At 38.4% G+C, this 22,500-nt stretch overlaps 1 protein-coding gene across 1 annotated transcript in view; it reads left to right on the top strand.

The window, feature by feature from the left end:
* The window catches only part of dnah2 (dynein, axonemal, heavy chain 2), a 224,084-nt gene that overhangs the window by 188,547 nt on the left and 13,037 nt on the right, over window positions 1-22,500 (top strand). Inside the window, exons 70-84 of the mRNA XM_089130887.1 lie at window positions 109-259; window positions 2,965-3,113; window positions 3,199-3,332; window positions 3,492-3,636; window positions 3,831-4,030; window positions 6,503-6,629; window positions 6,779-6,965; window positions 8,704-8,852; window positions 11,066-11,249; window positions 12,829-13,019; window positions 13,119-13,310; window positions 14,453-14,637; window positions 17,970-18,204; window positions 18,283-18,434; window positions 18,523-18,637. Of these exons, the coding sequence (XP_088987013.1) occupies window positions 109-259; window positions 2,965-3,113; window positions 3,199-3,332; window positions 3,492-3,636; window positions 3,831-4,030; window positions 6,503-6,629; window positions 6,779-6,965; window positions 8,704-8,852; window positions 11,066-11,249; window positions 12,829-13,019; window positions 13,119-13,310; window positions 14,453-14,637; window positions 17,970-18,204; window positions 18,283-18,434; window positions 18,523-18,637 (2,496 nt within the window). The remainder of the gene's footprint in view (window positions 1-108; window positions 260-2,964; window positions 3,114-3,198; window positions 3,333-3,491; window positions 3,637-3,830; window positions 4,031-6,502; window positions 6,630-6,778; window positions 6,966-8,703; window positions 8,853-11,065; window positions 11,250-12,828; window positions 13,020-13,118; window positions 13,311-14,452; window positions 14,638-17,969; window positions 18,205-18,282; window positions 18,435-18,522; window positions 18,638-22,500) is intronic.

The raw sequence follows: 22,500 nt of genomic DNA on the forward strand, positions 1-22,500 counted from the left end.
CTCTCTGCTACCATTACTTTTTTTTCTCCTTAGTTGATGTCATTTTCTTGTCCTCTGCGTGTCCTTCATGCTCTCGTCTAGTCCTCATGTTGTCTTTCTCTTTGCCAGGGGTTGAAGGTGATCGACCTGCAGATGCCGGATTTTTTGCGGATCCTGGAGAATGCGGTGCAGTTTGGTTCCCCGGTTCTCTTGCAGAACGTCCAAGAGGAACTAGATCCTTCACTGGCCCCCATCCTCAACAAGTCCCTCACGCGAGTTGGTTAGTCCCCACACACAGCTCACATTGACTGAAAAAAAGTGCTTGAGAATAAGGATGAAAGAAGGGGCATGATGTCATGGGTTCATTGTGTGTTTATCAATACAGTGTCAAGAGCCCTGAATGCATTTTTAGATTGGTATATCGGTATACATTATGGATATATTTCTAAGTTAAATATGTAAAGGTTATTTAACTTGACAAATATATTTATGTGTTGTAAATCATAATGAAATAATGATAAAATGAAATAAAATCACACAAAAACAAAAACTATGCCCCGGTTTCACAGACAGGGCTCAGATTAAACCAGGATTAGTTCAATTCTGAACTAAAAAAAATGTATTGCAATTTTCTGTAATTTTATCTTTAAATATGCTAATCAGGCTATATCTAAATATGCAGTAATTTGCATATATTTTGATGTGATGAATCTGACCATTGGAAAAAAACAAGGTTCAAAATTATGTTTGCATTTTGTTGAAATATTCAGAGGGGATTATGAATATCTCCTTTTGTTACCCTGTAAATCAGAAAATACTGCCAGTAGCCTTAAAAATAGATTTGCGCCCTATTTTTAGGCATAAAATGTCATATAAATGAGGCCAAGAATGATATATCAACAAATCCCTCTGAACAAACCTTCACAATATAGTTAGGAATAAAGTTTGATGTATGTACTGTAGGTGCTACAAAAGTGGAAAATCGTCGCTAGAAGTGTGCGAAAACGGCCTTTAAAGATTTTTAGGGGATTGCCCATTTCGAGTTAAATGGCCCATTTTACTATCATGATTGGTTGCTGATAAACAGGAAATGACCATATTTGGATCCGACAGCATTGAAGAGGAGAGCGAGAGCTTTCTAACGGTGTGTGCGATCACGGAGCGGCTGGATGATTTAGAAGGCCAACTTTTGAGGATTTTAGGTGAAATCTACACACGCAAATAGACAAAGTGTAGTAAAATAAAGACCTAAATGTGTATTTTGGACTTTTTTTCAGCACAAGTCTAAAAGACATGATGTTATTGAATACAAATAGCCCAAAATCTCAAAATTGACCATTAAAAAAAACAACGATGTTTTTGCCTGCCGTGTCTCGTAGGGCTGGGCAAAAAAATCGATTTTTCGATTAATCGTTTTTTAAAATGTGTTCGATTCAAAATCGATTCTCAACGGCCACGAATCAATTTTTTCCATATAAAGGGCTCGCGGACGCGATGCTGCATCTTCTCGTCTCTCTGCACTAGGCAAGCGCCAAGCGCTACAGCTGTCGATACACACACGCGTTCAGGAGTCGGGACATGACGGAATATTCACTTAACAATCGGGCCAGCATTGCATCATAACCTATGATCGTAACTAACGTTTATCATTTTCACGTCTTTTTGTGTTTTACAAGCAATGTTAAACCATGCCATGCTCGCGGACTCTCAGAGATGTCTTTCACTGCGTGCACAGTAACGTTACAGCCTAAATCTGCCTCACAAACATCTCGCCAGAAACAAAAGTTTTGTCCCTGGATTATATCACTTTAACAGTTAAAACACGCGACATTATGTCAAAACTCTGGTCTTGGTGAGTAACCTCGTAAAGACAGTCGGTAATGTCTTAAATTAGCATTAAACGCGTGTGAGAGAAAGTTAATGAAACAGTAATGGATTTGCGCACTAGTTCTTAAAGTGAACGCAGCCATTTGTGTCAGTCATTCTGTTGTCATAACAACAGAATATAGTATTAATTGTAAGCAATCAGAATTAAAAGCCTTTGTATTTAATTCAGTCTGGACTAAAAAGACTATCCAGTGTTATTTTACATTGGATTACTTTATTCAGTTTCTGTAGTATTTCTGACATACCCAAAAACTACCCCAAAATGTCTCTTAATTTGTGTCTTTATTCTATTGTATTTATTTGTGCTACTTTTTTCAATTTAATTCAAAGATTGAAATCAAGCTTCCATACATAAACTCTTAAAACAAAAAACAAAAATAAACAAAAAAATTACATTACCATTTAGGTAAGATCAATGTAAAAAAAAATGTCTAAATATTTATATATTTATTTATCTATATCTATCTTAAACATAAAATAACATGATACTGTTTGATCAAGCTGTGCGACTGTTCTGACTTTTTTTTGCATATTGCATCAAAATCCTGTTTATTCTCTGTATGCATTTAGTGTACCTAAAATAAAAAGAGTTTTATATACAGGTTTATGGCTCTTAATTTCCTTGTATTAATTAACCACTAGTAAACTTATGTCCACTGTTCTTTTTTATAAATATAGGATTTGTATTACATCTTCATTATAGTCGAATCGAGAATCAAATCAGGAATCGAGAATTGAAATCGAAAATTTAATCGAGAATCGAAATCGAATTGAACTGAGAGCTTGTGAATCGTAATCGAATCGAAATTCAAATGTGAATCGATACCCAGCCCTAGTGCCTCGCCTTAAGTAGCTTTAATAAACATGCCTTAGAAAAAACATTACTGGTGTGCATAAATCTGTTACATATTTTAAGATATGTCAGAGCAAGTTGCTTTTTAGTTAATATATATTGCTAAAATAGCAAACAGAAAAAGAAAAAAAATGTCTTAAGGCCAGTGAAATTATCTCCAGGGCAAGACACTTGATTGTGGCACTGTGATTGTGATTACATTTCCAGCCTTGTAGGTTCAAATCTGACAAGGAAATGTTCTGCAGGTGGGCGTTTTTTGTTAAAGCTGGGAGACAAAGAGGTGGAATACAGTCCAGATTTTCGTTTCTACATGACCACCAAACTGTCCAATCCACATTACAGCCCTGAGATCTCTTCCAAAACCACCATCGTCAACTTTGCCGTTAAAGAACAGGTCAGTGTTTGTGTTATTTTCGCTTGTTTCCACGATTTCGCTTGTTTTCGTCTTTGAGGATGAAATATAACTCTGTGTGCGTCAGGGTCTGGAGGCCCAGCTGCTGGGGATCGTCGTGAGGAAGGAGCGTCCTGAGCTGGAGGAACAGAAGGACTCTTTGGTGATCAACATCGCCTCTGGCAAGAGGAAACTGCAGGAGTTGGAGGACGAGATCCTGCGGTGGGCGGCACACACTCTTACATGTGTCACGGCACACCATTAACACCTTTATATGAGTGCCACTAACACATCAGCAGCTATAAAAATCTGTGTATTTATACTAGCACATCTCACTCATCCGTTTCCTTTGTGTGTGTGTGTGTGTCTGTGTGTGTGCAGGTTGCTGAACGAGGCGACCGGCTCCCTGCTGGATGACGTTCAGCTGGTGAACACTCTTCAGACCTCCAAAGTCACGGCCACTGAGGTCGCAGAACAACTAGAGATCAGCGAACTGACCGAGAGCCAAATCGATACTGCCAGAGAGGTGAGAGAGAGAGAGGGATGAGGGGGAGGTCAAGGAGAGAGAGATGGTGCTGAAAGGGTTGCCAGATTGGATTAAAGATTGCAGCTCTGAATAAGGCAGACAGATAAAAAGACTGCTGAGATGAGGATGTTGATAGCAGGAGATGCAGATAAAGCTATAGACACCCATCTGTGTGTGTGTGTGTGTGTGTTCAGGCCTACCGCCCCTGTGCCCAGAGGGCGTCCATTCTGTTCTTTGTACTGAATGATCTGGGCTGTATAGACCCCATGTATCAGTACTCTTTGGACGCCTACATCAACCTGTTCACCCTGAGTATAGAGAGCAGCCCTCGCAGCCACAAACTGGAGGAGAGGATAAACAACCTCAACAGACACCACACTTATGCCGTCTACAGGTCTGAAAACACACTCACGCACATGCATACAGGGGCGAAAATTTCATCAAAATGTTGGGGGGGACAATAAACATAACAATTCTCAAGACCAAATTTTGAAGGGGACACCAATAATACAGGCAAAAAAATACAGAGGAAAGCCTTACTAACGTTACTATTATTAGTGTAGCATGGAGACCATTTCATTATACTTCTTAAAATTTCTTTCTGGTTTAAGCCAGCGACGAATCTGTTTACATACTCTCCTCGCGCAGCGATTTCATTTCATTCATTGACTCATTCTTTAACTAAGTTATATTACATGATATAAACCAACTAAATCACAGTGAAAGCGTTAGAATCTAAATGCACAGCGCACCCGGACTTTCTCATCAGTGTATGGCCAGCAATATTGTAATGTTTAATGACATGAAGATAGTGTCTGTTATTATTGTTATGTACAATTAAATACAATCGTTGCTGAGTCTGCGGTCTGAAGAGCATCCGTTAACTGAATGAATTGAGAATCTCACCTGAAAAATCCAATAACATCAGCAATTGTCATTCAAGCAGCTGATTTCTGTAAATGAATGCAAAACTAAATGTATATTGCAGCATAGGGCGAAGTCAGGATCTATTAGCAACGATTTGAGACAAAAATAATTAAAATTGTATATAAAACTATGTAAATGGCGCTCTGTGGCGCAGCAGGGTTTTGAACACGGTCCTGAGCCGTTGCTGGGCGCCGCGGACAGACGCCGAACGGCGCCGCCGGTGTGTGTACACTCATAGAGAATAATGTGTTCGAATTTTAAAGACGTGGCGCTGCGCGACGCGCCGCTACGCTTCTCGTCCGGTGTGCGACCTACTTTACTGGAGTTCCACAACTATTCAAACACTATGTTTTTCTCTCCCGCCACCGGAATGTGTGTGTCTGAGGTAAAAGGGACGGAGGCGGTGGACCAACGCACTGTGAGGCAAGGGAGGGGGGTCTCAAAATGTTTAGTACGCTTTTTACGTAATTGCCCCGTTTGCATTTGTGTTATTTTATTTCTTAATTATTTTAAGAATATATCATTACATTATTTACAATACACATATTTTAATGGTTTTTTTGGGGGGGGACAACCCTCAGATAGGGGGGGTCCTGACCCCCCCGACCCCCCCGCGATTTCCGCCTATGCATGCATATCATTACAGAGGCGTAAAGGAGAAATACTTGGCAGTTTTTTTTTAAAACACTTCCACTTTCCTTGCACTTTTATGCCCCAGAGTTTAATCATTTTAAAATACAATTTCTTAATTTAAAGGGACACTCCACTTTTTTTGGAAATAGGCTCATTTTACCACATTTTACCACTCCGTTAAACAGTTGAGTTTTGCCGTTTTCAAATCCATTCAGCCGATTTTCTGATATTTAGAGTAATATCAGTAACCAGACAGTTTCTGGTCTCATTGACTTCCATAGTAGGAAAAAAATATATGGGGGAGTGGTAAAATGAGCCTATTTCCAAAAAAAGTGGACTATCCCTTAAATGGCAGAGCTGAATTTTTAGCATCATTACTCCAGTCTTCAGTGTCACATGATTCTTCAGAAATCACTCTAATATGATGATTTGCTGCTCAAGAAACATTTCTTATTATTATCAAAACTGAAAACTGCTTAATGTTTTTGAGGAAACCATGATTAGTCGTTTAAGGATTCTCTTATGAGTAGAAATAACTACATTTTTAAATGTAACAATGTTTATGCATTCACTTTTTATCAATGATTTCTTAAAACCCCCAACTTTTTATCATTAGTGCATGTATATAGCATTTTGTTACAATTATGCTTATTCTAATTACACACAATTAAATGTAGACAAAATTACAGCTTGATTCGAAAAGACATAAAAACTATTTTTTTTTCTCATGTAAACAAGTACGCAAATTTTGTGATAAAAAACTTTATTAGGTGCAAAACTGTTGGAAAAACATAAATGTATATGCATAAATTGTAGCTATGGAATTAGTTTCAATAAAACAAAGTGACCTTGACATGTCGGGATTGATGTTTAATTCTCAAACAATTGTATGATTTGTTCATAAATTGCTTAGAACGATTAGTCTGAATTGAAATCACAAGTTATGGGTCTGTCTGACAGCTCACACACTCTCTTGAACGGCTCTTGTGAAGAACTATTTGAAGTGAGTCATCTATATTATATATATATATAACAGACTTTAGCACTCCACTCCAACCATTCAACTACATTGTGATCAGCTCATGCCCCTGTTTTTACCATTTACTCATATTTTTCATTACTCTGCATGTAATAAAGCATCTACTCAAGTATTTGTGTCATAAGTTATCTTTTTATCATGGGTTATCTTTTTATTTGTAACTCAAGTATAACTACTGGGTACTTTATGCACACACATATGCCGTTGTCATCTTATAGTTGTGATGTGTTTTAATAACGTTAAGCAGAGTGTTTGATCCGTTTGCAGATACACCTGTCGAGGACTGTTTGAGTGTCACAAGCTCCTGTTCAGTTTCCACATGTGTGCCAAGATCCTGGAGGCGTCTGGGAAGCTCAGCATGGATGAATATAGCTTCTTCCTCCGTGGGGGACTGGTGAGTGTTTGAGTGTGTGTGTGTGTGTGTGTGAAAGTGAATTATAGGAAAAGATTGACATGACTAGTTTAAAAATGAAAAAAGTCCTTATGTTACAGAAAGCGCTCTGTGTGTGTGTGTGTGTGTGTGTGTTTGTGTGTTTGTGTTAGGTTCTGGATAAGGAGAAGCAGATGGATAACCCCTGCTCCAACTGGCTGTTGGACTCTAACTGGGACAACATAAGTGAACTGGATAAACTGACTAATTTCCATGGACTCATGGCCTCGTTTGAGCAGTACCCTCGAGACTGGCACCTCTGGTACACCAATCCGGAGCCAGAGAAAGCCCCACTTCCTGGTATAGTGTGTCAAGTTTTGTGTACATTATGGGAGCAGGATGAGGTTAGGTATAAGGGTCGGGATAGAGATTGTAAGGAATTTAACAATTCTGATTGTGATAGCTCTTAACAATTCTTGTTCCTTAAATGTTTGAATAATGATTCCTTTAGTGCTTTTGAGGAAGAAATACACTATTGGATGAGAAATGAACTGAGCAGGATGATGACATCACTCTTTCTCCATAGCGGCATAATAGCTGAATTGAACTCATTTCATAATTGTTAAACTTCACAGTTATTGAACTGAACTGAATCAACACTGAACTGACTCCTGCTGAGTTATGACACTATTGTCTTTGTTAGAGCTGCTTTATAGCATTATTTATAGATATTTATAGACACTATTGTCTTTTTAGAGCTGCTTTATAGCATTATTTATAGATATTTATGGTAACACTTTACAATAAGGTTCATTAGTTAACATTATTTAATGTATTAACTAACATGAACTAAAAATGAACAATACATTTGTTACAGCATTTATTAATCTTTGTTAATATTAGTTAATATAAATACAGCTTTTCATTGTTTGTTCACGTTAGTTCATAGTGCATTAACTAATGTTAACAAACAAAACCTTTGATTTTAATAATGTATTAGTAAATGTCGAAATTAACATTGACTAAGATGAATTAATGCTGTATAAGTATTGTTCATTCTTAGTTCATGTTAACTAAGGTATTTAATTAATGTTAACTAATGAACCTTATTGTAAAGTGTTACCATATTTATAGACACTATTGTCTTTTTAGAGCTGCTTTATAGCATTTCTCATCCAATAGTGCGATCTGTTAGCATCTTTGAATCATTATTTTCTTATTTATCACTGTTAAGCAGCTGAATTGTCTAAAGTGCTATATGAACAAACGTGAAATATTTGGGAAAGCACATTTAATTCCATTGCCAAATGATGAGAACTTTAACTGGATTTGATATGAACAACCAGTCAGTTACTACACCGTTTGAAGTGTCGTGTGCCTTGGTAAATCATGATTGATTCTCTGTCATCATTTTGAGAATCAGGTTGGATTACACTGGTTGTGGTGTATGGCTTTGATTCATTAAAAATAATCTGTTTTAAGAATCATTTTTTGGGGGGAATGAGGTTGGATTACACTGATTGTGATATATGATTTTGATTCACTACTCATAGGGGTCATTTCGGGGGGAATCGGTGTTGAATTACACCGGTCGGTGGTCGGCTCATAAGAGTCATTAGTTTTAAGAGTTGGGATCGATTACACTGTAAACTGTCTATGGTTTTAAAAACAGCTCGTAAAATAATTTGTTTGGGAATCGGGTTAAATTACATCGGTTGTGGTGTTCACTAAAAAGAATTGACTCGGAAGAATCATTTGTTTTGGGAATCAGGTTGGATTACGCTGGTCACTGTGGTTTCGATTCACAATAGAGACGTTTAGAAATCAGAGCCAATGTCAGAGTTGTATGGTCTATATGAGCAGAAGAATGCACGTGTGGGAATCATTAACAGAAGCAAACATCATTCAGTTCGGGCACTTTAATAAAAAAACATCTAGTAAGGGAAGAGAAAATATCATTAATAGAAGTCAATGAAATATCCCCTTTTAAAGTTAGTGGAGTGAAACACATTATCAGCTTGTTTCTTAATTTCCCTCTTCTTTTCTCTTTCTGGCTTTGAATGCCACAATCTGCCTCTCTTTCTCTCTCTCTGCGCAGGAGAATGGGAGAACAGCTGCAATGAGCTACAGAAGATGCTGATCGTACGATCTCTCCGTCAGGATCGCATCTCTATCTGCGTCACGGCTTTCATCATCAACAACCTGGGCTCTCAGTTCGTAGAGCCGCCCATCCTCAACATGAAGGCTGTGAGTGACACACACACACACACACATCTACCCATCACAGAAAGTCTACATTTCTACACGCAGCTGTTTTCCTCATGGAGACCAAAAATGTCACCATTTGTCATCTTTGTGAGGACATTTTGGCTGCATTTAAAATCGGATTTTTTACTTACATCTGACTCGTACATATTTAAACACAAAGATCCGATTTTTTTCACATCCAATCTGAGCCACTTCAAAATGTGGTTTTAAATCAGATACATATCCGATATCTGGACATCCGACCAACGTCTTCCAATGCACCACAAGGAGAGGGCGACACGTTTGCCCACAAAGAACGCTTTTTAATATTGTATTATGAACCAGATCTACATGCGCTCACTCGCAGCTGTTTTATTGACGTGGAAACTTTATAAAGGAAAGAAATTGCGCACACTGAACCATTCAGGAGCTGGTTTTCAACCTCTGCCTTGTGAGCTTTATAAATAAAACAGCTTCACCACTGTAAGCTGCATTATGGGGTGATAACTTCACTGTAATTAAGCCAACAAGCTTCACTGTTAAGCTACTCTCTTTATTTCACTGACGAGTTCTAGATCTAACGAGCTGTAGATACAATAACAGGAAAATTACTGTTATTTTCCTGGCTGTATATATCCGTTCGGTCAGATTCTGTGCTCCAAAATATCCATGACGGCTGTTATCTTGTCCATACTGGCAAATAATCATGGCCACCTGACATGAATTATATACTGTAATAGTAAAGTGATCACAGATAATCATTTTGGGCAAGGAATTAGTAGTTCACTTTTAAAAAAAAACTTTTGCTGATAATTTACTCACCCCCATGTCATCCAAGATGTCCATGTCTTTCTTTCCTCAGTCGAAAAGAAATTAAGGATTCCAGGATTTTGCTCCATATAATGGACTTCAATGGGAACCAAACGTTTCAAGGTCCAAATGAGAGTTTCAGTGCAAACTGTTCAAAGAGCTTTAAACGATTCCAGACGATGAATAAGGGTCTTATCAAGCGAAACGATCGCTCATTTAATTAATAAATAACAAAGTTTAAGTTTTATAAGCTCAAATGCTCTCCTTGCTCTGTTTTGTGATGCGCGTTTGTGACTCTCCTGTTCAAACTTGTTTATCAAAATGAACGAATCTTTTTTCGTGTCATTTGGTTCATCCAACGAGCGAAATGAGTGAATTGACTCGGGAAAAGATTCGTTCATTTTGATGAACAAGTTTGAACAGGAGAGTCACGAACGCTCATCACAGAACAGAGCAAGGCGACCATTTGAGCTTATAAAACTTAAACTTTGTTATTTATTTTTTTAAAATGAGTAATCGTTTCGCTTGATAAGACCCTTATTCATCGTCTGGAATCGTTTAAAGCCCTTTGAACAGTTTACAGTTTGCACTGAAAGTCTCTTTTGGTCCTTGAACCGTTTGGTTCCCATTGAAGTCCATTATATGGAGAAAAATCCTGGAATGTTTTCATCAAAAACCTTCATTTCTTTTCGACTGAAGAAAGAAAGACATGGACATCTTGGATGACATGCGGGTGAGTAAATTATCAGCAAAAGTTTTAAAGTGAACTACTCCTTTAATGTGAACACTGATATCGGATACCAGTCGTGTCTAAAGTGAATGTAAACAGGCGGGACTAAAAATCGGATATGGTCAAAAGATCATTGTAAATGCAACCTTTGTCTCCATAACATAGGGTTAACCTGTAGCACACGTTCACACACACACACACACACACACACAGAGCGAAAGACAGCTTAGTATTGATAAAAATCAATAAGCAAAGAAACTTGTTTTGTTCTTTATATCACTCTGGCTCCTGGGTTTTACGTTACGTTAAGGTGAAATGTACCCAGCTTGTCCATGACACCACTCTATAAGACGCTGACATTTTCAGCTTTTGAACTCAGAAAATTGAATGTGATCCTGCTTTCTGACTCTGGAGCACACTACAGCAACCAATGCCAGGGCTTTCATTTTTATTTATTTTCCTGTCCTGTGTTTCGCTCTAGACAGAGAGAAACTGCATGAAATAAATCAGATATGTTTCAGGGTTACATAAATGCAATTGATTCTTTCCCCCTTTTTTCTGTATGCATTTTGACTTTTGCATTTACTGAGAAAATAGAACCAGTCAAACCTATCTGCAGTTATACCAAAACCCATTTATCCTGTGTGTGTGTGTGTGTGTGTGTGTGTGTCAGGTTGTAGCGGACAGCAGCACGAGGACTCCTCTGATCTTTGTGCTGTCCCCTGGTGTGGACCCAACGGCAGCACTGGTTCAGCTGGCAGAGACGTCAGGCATGGGTCAGCGCTTCTTTGCCCTCTCGCTGGGTCAAGGCCAGGCACCCATCGCAACGCGGCTGATCAAAGAGGGAGTCGCGAATGGTGAAGTGATCTCTCTGCCTCTGTTTTTAACACTATATTCATCTTCATGTTTGTATCTTCCTCTCCTCTCTCTTAACTTTCTTCAGTTAGATGTGTCACAGTTTCCACCACTGATAATAATAACCAACGTTTCATGAGCAGCAAATCGTCATATTAGAGTGATTTCTGAAGGATCATGTGACACTGAAGACTGGAGTGATGATGCTGAAAATTCACAGGAATACAAACACGTATTAAAATAGAAAATAGCTATTTAAAGTAGTAATGTTATTTCACACATATTTTTGATAACTTAATACAGCCTTGGGGAGCATAAGAGATTACGGGTGTAATAACAATATAGCGCGTCACAATATATCGCAATGCAAAAATGCAACAATATGTATTGTGAAAAGTTTACCCAAAAGTGAAAAGAGTTTTAGTGTCGGTAGTACTACTATATATAATGTATAATAATGTAATGGGGGAATATTTGTGTAAAAAGTAGCCTAGATTATTTTAAATTAGGTCTGTCAAACAATTAATCGCATCCAAAATAAAAGTTTGCGTTTACATAATATATGTTTGTGCACTGTGTATAATTATTTTATATATATAAATATACACACATATATTTAATAAATATTTTCATGTATATTCTATATATAGATTTATATTATATATCAATATTTTATATATAAATAATATTTTTTTTCTGAAATGTACATGCATGTGTGTGGATTTATATATACAAAAAAAGTATACACAGTGCAGCCACATATATTATGTAAACACAAACTTTTATTTTGGATGCGATTAATCGTTTGGCAGCCCTAATTTAAATATATCTAGTCAGTGAAAGGGTGTAAGCATATTCGTCTAAAATACGTCAGTATTTTCAGCTTCAGAATCATGAATATTGTTATTCTGGTGTCACTATTGTCCTGTGCTTTGGGTTATCAGCACGAAGTCCAAGCCGATTCATTTACACACACAATGTACATTTTCTGTTAACCTTTAACCATATGTCTTGGAGTATCGCAATAATATCGTATCGTGAGTTCAGTATCGTGATAATCGTGACGTGAGGGTATCGTATCGTTACACCCCTATAAGAGACTTCTGTCAAAAACATTTTAAAATTCTTACTGACCCTAAAAGATGTAACGGTAATGTCCACTTTTTACTCAAAAGTAGCTGTATTTTACATTGACAGGAGGAGAATTAAACTCTTTGCTGCTTAGAGTTACATCTATAATTTATCATTTAGCAGACACTGTTATCCAAACTTACTTGCATTGCATTTCAAGTCATATAGTTTGAGTTCAGGAAAGTTTCTACTGTAGCTTTAGGGTGCTTTCACACTTTCAGAGTTCGATGACTCCCCCTGAATCAATGTTGATGTGGGTGGCGGTCATATTTTAATGTGCTCATGGTTGTGATGTCAGACTTTAGCCAATAAACAACAACCTAGCAATGCTAAAAATGAACTTAGCAAACACATCACACAACACCAGTAAGCACCATTCACATTTTATTCAGAAAATGTACAAAATTGAATGCACGTTTGCTAATCAAACTCTGGTTTTCTCTCTGGTAGGTCACTGGGTGTTCCTGGCTAATTGTCACCTGTCTCTCTCCTGGATGTGCGAGCTGGATAAGTTAGTAGAGGAGTTTCAAGTCCAAGAGTGTCACCCAGATTTCCGACTGTGGCTGAGCTCCTCCCCTCACCCAGAATTCCCCATCGCCATCCTGCAGACGGGCATCAAAATCACTACTGAGCCTCCCAGGGTACACGCATGTACTTCATCCACTGTAGGCAGATGTTGGAAATGATGTGAGCTGCAATTAAAGTGGTTTGTGTGTGTGTGTGATGGTGTTTCTCTGCAGGGGGTGAAGTGGAATATGAAGCGTCTCTATCAGCGGGTGTCTGAGTCTCAGTTCTCACGCTGCTCACGGCCACTGCTGTACCGCAAGCTGCTCTTCAATCTCTGCTTCTTCCACAGCATCATTCTGGAGAGGAGGAAGTTCCTGCAGCTCGGCTGGAACATCATCTACAGCTTCAACGACTCTGACTTTGAGGTAGAGAAAGATTCAAGGACAAGGATATCTGTATTTTCCTACTTGAGAAGTAGGACCCATGTGATATATCTATATACAGTGGTGTGAATAAGTTTGGACACCCATGCTAAAGTTGCCTAAAAAGAGGAATAAAAAATCATCTTTTGGATATTGATCTTAATGCCTTAATTAGAAAAATGAGGAAAACTCCAACCTTTAAGGACACAAATTTTCTTTGTGATTGAATAATGTATCATAAATAAATAAATGTTTTTCCTTAAAATACAGGGTGCATAAGTCAGGGCACCCCTATGTTAAATTCCCATAGAGTCAGGCAGATTTTTATTTTTAAAAGCCAGTTATTTCATGGATCCAGGATAATATGCATCCTGATAAAGTTCCCTTGGCCTTTGGAATTAAAATATCCCCACATCATCACACACCATTCACCACACCTAGAGATTGGCATGGTTTTACTTCAGTTAGCCTAATAGCTGGTTTGATTTGCATTGAAAGATGATCTTATGGAAAGTACCCCATGCCGGTCTCTAGGTGTGGTGAATGGTGTGTGATGATGTGGGGATATTTTAGTTCCAAAGGCCAAGGGAACTTTATCAGGATGCATATTATCCTGGATCCATGAAAGTACTGGCTTTTAAAAATAAAAATCTGCCTGACTCTATGGGAATTTAACAAAGGGGTGCCCTGACTTATGCACCCTGTATTTTGAGGAAAAAACATTTATTTATTTATGATACATTATTCATTCACAAAGAAAATGTGTGTCCTTAAAGGTTAGAGTTTTCCTCATTTTTCTAATTAAGGCATTAAGATCAATATCCAAAAGATGATTTTTTATTCCTCTTTTTAGGCAACTTTAGCATGGGTGTCCAAACTTATTCACATCACTGTGTATAGATATGTATATAGATATCTCACCCACGCTCATACCCTCAATGACACTGTCTATTCACCTTTTTATCCTGGTCACATTTTAGCTTAAATTTCACATAATATTTGAAGCTCAAGATAAGCCGCATGTTTAATATGCATTGCCTGTGGCTACAAAAAATAAATACATTTTTAAATACCATGGATGTGATTCAATCATTGAAATCCGTACGGTTGTGTTTACAGTAATCACTCATCTCTCTGTCTTTCAGGTGAGTGAGAATCTTCTGAGTCTTTATCTGGATGAGTATGAGGAAATCCCCTGGGACGCTCTTAAGTTCCTCATCGCTGGGATCAACTATGGAGGACATGTGACCGACGACTGGGACCGGCGTCTGCTTACCACTTACATCAACCAATATTTCTGCCCTGCTGTTATTGATACGCCCTTCTTTAAGTGAGTTCACATACACTTTTATCAAGCTAAACACATCTGTTGTTTTATAAATGCTATTATCTAAGTCCAATTTATTTATGAGTATCCCAAAAGTTTTGGGGACAGATTTGTCTCCAAACTACAGTAATAAACCTACAGTTGTACTCTCAATTTGGTTCCAAACACTGTACAATAACTTTAGTGTTTGTATGATCGTCACTCTTAGTCACAGGTTTTGAATTTAACGGAGAGATGTAGCGTCCCCATATGGCCGGACTGGTTCCAAAAGCACACACACTCTCACGGACAGATCTTCTCATTACTTACTCACATACAAACTGTGCATTGAATATATGTCAAGCTATCATACACACGCACCCTTTGATCCCTGCCACCCCTCTCTGCCCTGCTGTGAGGATTCCCGTGTGTCCTCTTCAGCCGCCACGCTTCTGATCTAATAAAGACCAACAGCTCCCCCATGGGGCCGAACGTTGAATCTCGTTGCGTCTGGTGTTAAGTGTGTTCCACTTCCTCTGACTCAGTCTGCTGGTCTTCCAGGACCCAGCAACACACATACGCTGATGGAATGGAACATCTGTTACTATAGCAACCACATCCTATAATTACCTTCAATCAGTACCTCCATGGTGACTTGAGTGCACAGCAGAGGCAGGTCTAAAGTTTCAGGCGGTAGAGAAAGGAAATAGCATGGAGTTGGTGGGTGAAATAGAAATTGCCAGTAATTACAGTATCCGTGAAGTTTTAGTGACGACAAATTGTGCTACTCTCAGTTATTTCAAATGAACTCTAGATGAAAACTAAAGGATGTGTTATTTTGGGTATGTGATGAAAATGACCGTACATTATTTTTATGAGCCAATTAAACCATTAGTGTTCACACAAATACTTTGCTTAATGACACAAAGTTGAAACATATTCAACTATTCATTGCGGTGCAACTTGATGACTGACAAGCAGAACATGTGCACAAATGTGTTCTTTTAGTACTAATATACAAATATAATAGTTATTAATATTTAGTTTTTTTTATATATTTTCAGATTTTATTTTAATTGTTCTTTACGCTTTAGTAATATAAATATATATCATATATATAGTCAAACGATTAATCACGATTAATCGCATCCAAAATAAAAGTTTGTATTTACATAATATATGTGGCTACACTGTGTATAATTATTTTATATATATATATATATATATATATATATATACACACACACACATGCATGTATATTTAAGAAAAAAAATATTATTTATATATTAAATATTTATATATATAATATAAATTATATATAAATCTATATACAGTGTATACATGAAAATATTTCTTAAATATATACAAGCATGTGTGTGTATTTATATATAAATTATAATTATACACTGTGCACCCACATATATTATGTAAACACAAACTTTTACTGTATGTGTGTGTATATATATATATATATATATATATATGTATGTTTGTATATATACATACATATATATATATATATATATATATATATATACACACACACACACACACACACACACACACACACACACACACACACACGAAATGCTGAGTAGACTCCTTACAAATTGTAGGAAGTTACTGATTCCAAATTTCAAGACAAAAATTGTAGTTAGTAACATAATACATTATACATTCTTAATCTGATTAAAAGTACTTAATTTTTGGATTCTGATTTCAGTTACTACTCAGCACTGTGAATGTATACATATAAATGAACAAACACACACATATATACTATATATATAAGCATATATATGCTTTTTTGCATTCAAATATTGTTGAGCACATTTTCTGTGCCAAATATACAAGATTTGTGCCTCTAGGCCTGTAGACGTGTTTTAGGGCCAGATCTACTAACAGCTTGCTCCAGCGCAAATACTCTTTTGGTGTTAAAATACTACTGTCAGGATTTACTGATGACACGCAATGAAAAATTAGCACTGGAGAGGCGTGAACAGGGTTATGTTTGCGCCTGACCTTATTGCATATTCATCTGTGGGAGAAGTCAATTTACTGATATTTGCAGCATTATTTACCACCAGGGCCTGAAATTAACTTTTTTGGCCACCGGCCACTGTGGCAGGTGGATCTAAAAATTCACATGCCACAGAGACTTTTTACCAGCCACTTTTTTTTGCCTCATATTTTGCCTCAGCCAAAAAAATGGCTGGTAAAAAGAACAATATTGTGAAATTCCTGGGTTTTTTTCACCTTTATATAGGCTAAAGGTGACAAAAAAAGGGGGAATTTCACAATATTGTTCTTTCACTTGTAAGAATACACATTTAAGTGCTGTCAAGTAGTAATAATAACTCTAAGAACATACTTTTTTTTTTAAAATCTTTTTATTCATTGATTTTAGTATGTACTCAACAGATAGACCTACCGCAGCTCGTATGTAAACAAATCACACGCGGCTGTGTTGATGGCTGATTTAGTCACGTAGACAGATCCTGACAGCTTTTAGTTACAGCATTCAGGAACTATGAACTAAATTAATAGTGTTATTACTGGTAAAGTTACCGGGTATCGAATATTTTCTCACTGGTTCCCAACTCCCAACATGCACAGTTGCACACGCACAAACATCTGTGCAACTGTCATTGTACTGTAGGCTACAGTACATCAGCGTTACATTATCTCATCCCATCTCACCAACAGGTTAATACTCGCACATCCAAACGTAGTCAGAAAAGGGCCTTTCTGATCGCATGAACGTTACGAAACAGTCGCTGTCATAAATCAGCCGCTCACGAACCTTGCCACTGTCGCCAATTGTCCACTTTGTATTAAAATGTCTACTTTTACTTTCTCATCCTCATCTTTTTGTTGGTTGTTTGTTTCAGCGGGCCTCTTTACCCCAGTAATGTGCCGCCACATTTTAGCTAAAGTCAAACGCAGTGGCGGACTTAGTTGAAATGTAAAAATCCTAATGAATCACTCAATTCTCATTGGCTACCTGCCAATGTGGCAGGTAGATTGACAGTGTTACCCGCCAATAGAAAAATTCACCCGCATTTGGCAGTTGGTCGAGTGTTAATTTAAATTTCAGGCCCTGTTTACCACCCAAAAAAAGCATGTTTAACCCATTTTGCGCCTGTGTTGTTGGCAGATCACCCGCACCTGATTATCTGCGACCCTATGCTAGTTTGCGTTGGTCATTATGGAAATGATCGTCAATAGATCATCCACAAAACTTTCCACTCCCATTGGCGCTTCTATGTAATCACGGTCTCACACTAATTTGCCCTGTTTAGTAAATCTTTAAAGCCCAGAGTCTTTAAAAGCTGTTTGTTTGTTGTGTGCGCAGGGTCTCCTCCTTGGTCCCTTACTATGTTCCTCGTGATGGACCTCAGGCCTCCTATTTGGACTTCATTGGTCAGTTGCCGGCACTGGAGCATCCAGAACTATTCGGGCAACACCCGAATGCTGACATCGCCAGCCAGATCACTGAGGCTCGAACCCTCTTCCACACACTGCTGTCTCTGCAGCCACAGGTCACCAGCGCTGACGCCAACACCACTGGAGCCAGCAGGGAAGACAAGGTGTGTGTGACGTGTGCAGACTCTTATTCCTGCATTTTTTAAAGGACTCTCAGTGGATGTTTAACTCTGTGTTTGTAGGTGTTGGAACTTTCTGCTGAAGTTCTGCAAAAGATTCCCGCTGAGATTGACTATGAGGGTACTAGGAAGCTGTTGAAGGATGACCTTTCACCTCTGAATGTAGTACTGCTGCAGGAGATTCATAGATACAACACACTGCTGCACACCATCAGGTACGTGTGTGTGTGTGTGGTGCGTAACAGTCATATGATGTCAGATATCAATATTGACGTGCTAACCCTGGAGTGTGGATGTGTGTAGATTGTCTCTGTTAGAGCTGGAGAAAGGCATTCGAGGTCTGGTTGTGATGTCCAGCAGTCTAGAGGAGATATTTCACTGTATCCACGATGCCCGTGTGCCTTCTCTCTGGGAAAAGGTAAAGGACCACACTATACTTACACTATACACTACACTGACTTCCTCCCTTGTTCTGATTTGGTTTAGTTAAGTTTTAGTCAACTAAATGTCTTGGAATTTTAGTCTAGTTTTAGTTTAATGAAAACTTAGTTTATTTTGATGTTTATATTTATGCTGCGTTCATGTGCTATGGTGATTATGGTAAATACCAAAAGCCGAAGTGGAAAATGCACATGAACACCCCCTCATGTGGTATTTTCCACAGGGCAACTCGTAGAATATTTTGATGGACCAGTTGCCGAGATGAGATAACCTTTGACCATTTCAAAATGGCGGAGAGCACCGCAAGAGTCGTGAATGGTAAAAATATATACTAATCATTATCTAGAAAATATACTGCATATTATTTACCTTTTGAGTTTTGATAAATCATTTTCTTGCGTTTGCAGATGACTTAAGCAATCTAAAATAGTTTTATCTCCATCTTTTTACCACATTACGACAACAAAAGCACTTGAACACAACACACTTGGTAAATACCAGTTCACAAATGGAAAATATCTTACTTTCCATAGCACGTGAACGTAGCATTAGTCTTATTTTTGTAATGCTGCGTAATGGTTAAATTAATGATCACAATTATGTTGCTCAAAAATATTAATCAATGATTGTAGTCATTTGAGAATATTTTTTTTTTTACATTTCATCCGAATTATTGCACTTTGTGTCATGTCAGCTCATATGCATGGTTTATTTGACCTTATCTTTTGTACTGATATAAATGAACACATTTTTACATTATAAAAACTGGACTTGAAACTTCTCTCCAAAATAAAAAAATGGTGAAGTAATTCCAAATTACACTCATGTTTGGATTTATTACAGTTCACTGAGAATGTTTGATGGCAGATTTAGTTGCAGCAAACAGCGCAAGCGGCTCATGACAGTTTGTCATGTTGTTTGTTGGTGTTTTCAGATCATCGGTGGTGTGCAGATGGTTGCCATATTGCAAAGATTAAGTAAAACTCGGAGAAGAAATTTATCCTTTTAATAGAAAAGGTCTGATTAGGGGATTTAAACTCTTGACAATCTGGCAACCGGAAACATGAACGCTCGTGGAAGATTATTAAAAAGTAAAAGTTTAAAAAAAAAGTAAATCTGTGATATTTTGTGGCCTTTTTTATTCGATAAAAACAAAGAGGGATTTTGGGTAATGTCTTTATTTTTAACTACATTTTAGTCGCGTCAATTTCGTCAACGATATTGCTTGTTGATTTAGTCACAGCTATCTTTTGATTTTGTTGGTGTCATCTCATCATCTTCTCATGCATGCATCCATGATGAATAAAAGTTGTTTTTTCACACAAAAAAATCTTACCTCAAACTTTTGAATGGGAGTGTATATCGCTTCTCTGCACAGAATACTGTACATGCTCTGCTTACAACTTGACCAAAACAAGTTATCTAGTAACATATGCTCCCACTGCTCACTTTGAAATTCTATCTATGTACGCATCTCACTAGGTTTTGGAACGGTGCTTATAACTATGAGTCACACACACCAGGTCATGTTGTAGTTGTAATACAGCCCTGCATGAGTGTGTGAAAGTGGACTGTAAGGTCAGAGGTGTGAGTTTAGCAGAGAGCATCAAGAGTGTGTGAATGAATGGTTGAGAGGAATGCTTTGTGAAGGATGAGGTGAACAGAGCAACATTTAGAGGATTAAACACACACACACACACACACACTCACCCTGAGTTTAAACACTCTGCTCGTTTGTTATTGAATGAGAGCTGCTTATGTCAAGGCCTCGGCCCGCATAACGTTGTGCTAATGCTTTTATGTGTGTGTGTGAGTCCCTGTAAAGTCAAAATTAAGTGTGTGTTCTGAGATTGTCACACCACAGAAAAATGTGTAATTAGCCACCCAGCCAAATTTGAATGATAAAAAAGCCGGCAAGTACATAAAATAAGCTATCAAAATCTTGAAAAAAATGCTCTCAAACGCTGGGGGCGTGTCCACTGGCTGCCCTGAAACCACGCCCACTCGCGGGAAAGCTGTCAGCGGTGATATTAGGTGAAACTGCTTTCGGGACGGCAGGATGACGACTGAGGCGGGAGATAGTCGGTTCGGCCCCGTTCACCAGTAACAGCGGATTATCAGTGAATCCCATTTGTCTCTGACGAAAGTTTATAAAACAATCCCGTGTTAAATGATCCCTACAGAGGCGGATGTTGGCGGTGAAATTTAAATAAAGACACCGATCTGTTTTGTACATGATCGCATCCAGGTAGTAGCCTACGCACTTCCATGTCGAAGGCATAGCTAGCTAGAAAACTGTAGGTTGTAGTAACTAATAGTACTGGGAGTCACTCGCGATTAAGCGGCAAACTGATGCGAATGTGCTCTATTGTTAGAGGAGGGGCCAGCCTCAGTGCATCATCAAGTAGGGGCGTGTCTACGAGCTCAGGGGCTCCGGTGCGTCATCGAGCCCTGTTTTAGCCCCGCCCAAAAAATCTGGAAAATAGCAATGGTGAAAAAATGTTTAAGGTCTAACTCCACATTTCAGGAGTATGCTCCTGTAATAAGTTTTAGCAATACATTTCTAACATTTATAATCGGTTTACAATTTTTTTTAGAATTGCCTTTACAGGGACTTTGAGGTCAACAAGGGCAGTCTGTGTGCGTTAGACCCAAGTGTGCCGTACAAGCCCTCAAAAGTGAAGCCAAAACGTCTTGATCGCCCCCCAGTGGCGGGTACTAGTATAGGTCATAAACCCCGCCTCCCCATGTTATTCAACAGGACGTGAGACCAACTAAACAATTCAATTACACGTCACATATCCTTTTTTCCAAAGATAGTTTCTGTCATTTACTGTAGTTTCCATCACGTTGATGTAATTTCAAGTGTTCGTTTTTAAAATAAGTTTGTTTTTAGTTAGTTATGTGATGATAAAAACGGTGCTCTGACATCATGATTGACAGCTGTGATTGACAGGTTCTGTAGTCACTGAAGCACCAGCGGACTTTTTTTAATAATGTTGACTATGTGGTTAATAGTTGTATTTACCTTATTTTAACGAGGTTCTGCAATCAGCAGACAACATTGGAGAAGAACGAAGCAGACAGAGGACACTTAATGAAAGTGCGGGGCGTGTGCTTGCGTTTGATTCAGCGAGAATGAGGGCGCGGCCTTGATTTCGCGGCTTTACTTCCTGCTCACGACTGCGCATGACTGGTCCCGAAACACGCAAGTGCGCAGACTCAAGTTCCAAGATGTCAGCGTCATATCGAAACACTGACGGCTTCAGTTCCCTCTGATGGAAAAGAGCGAAGGGGCGTCGTCCATCTTTTTTACAGTCTATGGTTAGACCCAAGTGTGCCGCACAAGCCCTCAAAAGTGAATCCAAAACGTCTCGATCGCCCCCCAGTGACCGGTCCTGGTATAGGTCATAAATCCCGCCTCCCCATGTTATTCAATGGCACGTGAGACCAACTAAACAATTCAATTACACTTCACATATCGTTTTTCCAAAGATAGTTTCTGTCATTTACTGTAGTTTCTATCAGGAACAGAGCAGACAGAGACCACTTAAGAAAAGTGCGGGGCATGTGCTTGCGTTTGATTCAGCGAGAATGAGGGCGCGGCCTTGATTTTGCGGCTTTACTTCCTGCTCACGACTGCACATGTCTGGTCCCGTATCTATCTGGCCATGTCTGGACATGTCTGGGTGTCGTCCATCTTTTTTACAGTCTATGGTTAGACATTGTGTGATGCAGTACAGCCTTATTATACTGTGTGTGTGTGTGCATGCAGGCTTCTTGGTTCATTGCTAAGGTTAATTGCACTCAAATAAGCTAAATAAACAAAACCATGTTTAC

The sequence above is a fragment of the Pimephales promelas genome, chromosome 1 (genome assembly GCF_988280905.1).
Source record: "Pimephales promelas chromosome 1, fPimPro1.hap1.1, whole genome shotgun sequence".
Classification (NCBI taxonomy): Eukaryota; Metazoa; Chordata; class Actinopteri; order Cypriniformes; family Leuciscidae; genus Pimephales; species Pimephales promelas.